The sequence below is a fragment of the Prunus dulcis genome, chromosome 2, assembly GCF_902201215.1.
Source record: "Prunus dulcis chromosome 2, ALMONDv2, whole genome shotgun sequence".
NCBI lineage: Eukaryota > Viridiplantae > Streptophyta > Magnoliopsida > Rosales > Rosaceae > Prunus > Prunus dulcis.
This window is the reverse complement of record NC_047651.1, coordinates 830,205-834,528: the sequence shown is the minus strand read 5'-3', so window position 1 is coordinate 834,528 and position 4,324 is coordinate 830,205. Positions and strand designations below refer to the sequence as shown.

At 36.1% G+C, this 4,324-nt stretch overlaps 1 protein-coding gene across 1 annotated transcript; it reads right to left on the bottom strand.

Moving 5' to 3' along the window:
* Positions 1 to 287: 287 nt before the first annotated feature.
* LOC117617042 (putative tRNA (cytidine(34)-2'-O)-methyltransferase) lies at positions 288 to 3,877 on the bottom strand. Its single transcript, XM_034346285.1, has 7 exons — positions 3,631 to 3,877; positions 3,420 to 3,508; positions 2,578 to 2,646; positions 2,393 to 2,451; positions 1,840 to 1,900; positions 1,686 to 1,739; positions 288 to 708 (listed from the first exon to the last, which is right to left on the bottom strand). Exons 1-7 carry the CDS (start codon positions 3,785 to 3,787, stop codon positions 430 to 432), a joined length of 768 nt encoding a protein of 255 aa, XP_034202176.1. The 5' UTR covers positions 3,788 to 3,877; the 3' UTR covers positions 288 to 429.
* Between the last annotated feature and the right edge of the window lie 447 nt (positions 3,878 to 4,324).

Below are 4,324 nucleotides of genomic sequence, written 5' to 3'. Positions count from 1 at the left end.
AAAAATATATATAGACACTGTAGATCATAAGACTAGATTGTGAAGCATACCCAAAAACAATGATAAAATGCTCTATGTTACATACTGATTTGTGCTTGAATATTTCTTTCTATAATCTTACTCATATGATATTTATAGATAAAACCCAAAGAAACATCTCATGATCTCTCTCTCTCTCTAGTTCAAGTAGTATCAAGGTAGGGTGAAGAAGTGGTCGATCATAAGTCAGGCTCTTGTGGTAGGATCAAATAATCACTTAACCATGTGACTCTCAAAAAATTAAAATCAAAAGAAGGTGGTTTTCTCGATCATTTTTGTGTCTGTTAAAACTTAATCGAGTGCTATGTCCTGCAAAATTCACATTAGCAAATGCTCTATTTATGTTCTTTCCAGTTCTAGTTGACAGTAAATGAATTCTAGTACAATCCATTAGGCAAAAATATCCTCGGAGACAAATGATTGTTCATGATCAATACAGTTTTCATTTGGAAATTGAAGCTGCTCGTAACTTAGCTGTCTGGAAGCTTCATACAAAGCAATGCCAACACTTACAGAGAGATTCAGACATCTTACATAAGTTTCAACCATTGGAATCCTAATGGTCCCACCGCCAAATGTTTCACTGTTGCAATCTTGGAGGACTTCAGGTGGTAGGCCAGAGGTTTCTGAGCCAAATATGAGAAAATCACCTCTTCTGTAAGAAAAATCCTGAAAATTTGAACTAGTGTAGTCAGTTTCAAATACTTATTTCATTGGCCAGCCAACAGTGTTATGTCAACAAAAACAGAAGAGTTGCCAAAATTTCAGCTTCATGACAAGAAACGGGCAGTGCGGATGGCACTCTCCAGTATTCTTCTGTGCTTTAGTATGGGAGTGCAAATACATCTCCACACTAAAGTAAACGAGTACTTTGGAGGAGCGTGTGCAACGCTCCGCTAAGAGAGAGTAATTATATAAAAGAAAGGCAACAAAGCCTTCGTGAAAAAATACATAAATTCTTATCACAAAAGAGGATTATCTTGAGACATTTCCAAGTAGATCCAAACACTGCAAGAGTCCATGGTTCATATCGGTGAAAGAAGTAAATATTATGGTCTGAAAAGTGAATAAACTGTTTACACTTTTTTAATATTAGAGAAGCATATTGTGGAAAGTGTTTTGGCAGCATGACTATTGTCAAATTGAGGGCCTATCAGTTCGCATGATCTCATGAAAGTTAATGGGATGTAGCCATCAATGACCACCAAACATTGAGATTCAGTATCGCTTTCTATGTGAGTGACCAAGTATCAAAATTTACCAGCCAACTGCTCGCGAGCATGCTGCATCCTTTCTTCCCAAGTTTAATGGAATAATGGACAAATGTAACAGACTCTAAAAGATTCGAGGAAAGAAAAATGAAAATCGAGTGTATGAAATGCAATTACTGCGATAATTTATAACATATTAGATCGACCGGCCAATGTCACAAATAAAAGACATCTACATAAGAAAAAAAATTTCATTGTTCAAGTCAGGTTTGATTCAGAACATTGATGTTTACCAAGGAACCCAAACCAAGAATGATTAAGCTCTCTCCCTAAAAGCAAAGAGCAGACAAAAGTTATCGCTGCTGGTTTGATTGTTATGAAGATTTATCAGGATAAAATACTGAGGACGGTGAGACTGAAATGGCAATAACTTACTGAATGAAAACTTGTTCCTCTCTTTGTAAATGCGAGCAACCGCTTTTCACCATCCTGTAGTCATAAAGGAACAGAGAGTGGGAAAAAAAAGTCAAAGGAAAACTATGAGAAAGGCCTCTGAAATCCATTCTTTGACATTTGACGATGGCCAAACCTGTTGCCTGAAATAGTCTTGGAACTCTGCCCATGAGCTGTGAACTTTAACAACCACATATCTAAAATTGGAAGTTAATAGTTAAAAATAAGCAGAATTTTCATGTGAAATTAAAAGCATCAAGAACATTGATTATACAAGAAGTAAACATAGTAAAACTGTGTAAAGCCATTGGGCAATTGGAATTTACGGAACTGAACCAGTCAAGATCACTTCAGCAGTGTCAAGAAACAAAGGCATGCATGCAAAACCAGAATATGCTGCCTAGAAGTGTATCTTGGAAGAAAATTAAAAAAGGAGGGTGAGTCAAAAGTAAGACGAGGAAATGACGTGCAATTTTACAGTAATGATAAAACCGTTAATATCATGGCTTTCAGATTTTATGTATGTGCATAGCTAATTCACAGATTTAAAAAAAAAAAAAAATCATTCTGAAATTCTATTTTGACTAAGTACTCAATAAAGTTACAGAAGAAATTAACTACTTAACATTATCTTTTGATAAGAAACACGAAACAACATATTTAACATATACTAGGAATTGTTAGGATACGGCCAATAGTCCAATCCAGCTCGCTTTAACTTTGCATCATCAACCTTGAATCCTAATGGCTAATGAAGAACAAAAGCATGTTAAGTGACTAGTATAGGACAATTGTTTTTTCTTTTTTCTTATCTCACCTATAAAGAATGGAATAAAGATTAAAGGGAAACTGAACGCAAATAGACAATAAATACCCCAACTAGGTGAAGTCCAACAGCTGATGCTGCACATGTTCTGGCAATGCAACCTGTATTTCCAGGAATCTGCCAAGGACAATAGAAATCTCAGAGCCAGCCTCATGAAATTGAGAGATTCGTGACCTAAAGGAAGGGGTACACATATTATACTCTTTGAGTCACCACATTTTCCAGGAACCGAATAGTTTGGGTAAGATTAGAAGAACTTAATATAAAAAGAAAAGGTAAGATGCGGAAGTGCCATGCACAATTAGGATTTCAATATACCCTTTTTTTCATGTAAATAACTGAGAGTTCGCGAAAAGAAAAGTTCTCAATGTAATCCTACCAGTGTCCATGGTTACTAAAATAATCATTCCCACAATTGGGAACACATCATTGGGAAAATCCATAGCAACAAACTCAGGTAGGCAGTCGGACCTATTTACGAATTTTGAGCTTATTATCAACCAACAACAAAATGAGTTAATCCTCACATTTTCTTAACAAGGGGGTTTAAACCATCCAAGATCGAATTAGCATCATGCTTACAGACCCTGATGAATCGAAAATACGGTTATTACTCAATCTATCATTGTTAGTATTTGATGCATTTAGAAAACCACTTGTGCACAAATTACTCAAAACACAGATTCATCCCACCCATTATTCCACTAACAAAGCTGTTGCTTCTCAATGTAACAACAATGGATACAATTTATCACAGTGAGTCATGGATACACACACTAGATCATATTTCGATATAATGAAAAGCAAAAAGCAAAATTATATAAGAAAGTTACCCAGTTCTTAAATAACTGTGAATTTAAGTTAGCCACCCTAAAAATTTGTACTTGTACCTGAGGAGATACTAGAACCACTTGAAGAATCTTGTTTTGTGAGACTTCCTTCACTGCTTCCCCTACCCCATGCTCTTTGCCCCCATCAGCTGCACCATAATAAAACACAGACCCACCATTAAATCACTGACAATAAAGACAACATATTGTTACATTTATACTCTATATATATATATAGAGAGAGAGAGAGAGAGAGAGAGAGAGAGAGTACAGAGAGAGCAGAGGGCAGAGAAACGAGTGGAGTGCAGAGAGAGGCGGACTTTGCGGTTGAGATGAGCCAAGTATAGAGAACCAAAAAGAGGAGCTTTTGTCGAGCGCATTCGGAAAGGAGAGAAAGGGGTTAGGATTCTCAAACCGCTTGCGTCCATTGGCTTATTATGTCTTTCGGCGGCTATGGCCTTCCCACTTTCTTTGCTTCTTTATCTTACCCTTGCTCCACAGTGGACACAGTTTAAACTCCTTTTCATTTTTCTATTTTCTTTTGGTTCGAAGCACATCGAAAAAGAAAAAGGCAAAAAACTGAATTATAAATTTATAAGTTAATGGGACAATTATTCTGAAAGAAAAATTGAAAATTAGCTCCAAATTCTGGGGAGATTTCGACAGTTTACTCTTTAATTTAAGGGTTGGAATGGAAGAAAAAGGAGATAGGGGGTGGGATAAGTATATATTTAAGTCTATTTTAACATGACATATTATATAAAAGGGTTTTTAACTTTGCCTCGAGTTTCAATTAGGTCTTGCGAATTTTTTTTTTTTGAAGGCATCCGTTAATTCGAGAAGTAGTTCCAATTAGGTCATACCGTCCAAGTCTATCAATTTGTTCGTCAAAATGAAAGTTAAAAGTGTCCTTTCGAGTTCAAAAGTCTCCTAAGTTGACCTAGTCAACTTCCCTCCATAAGTTG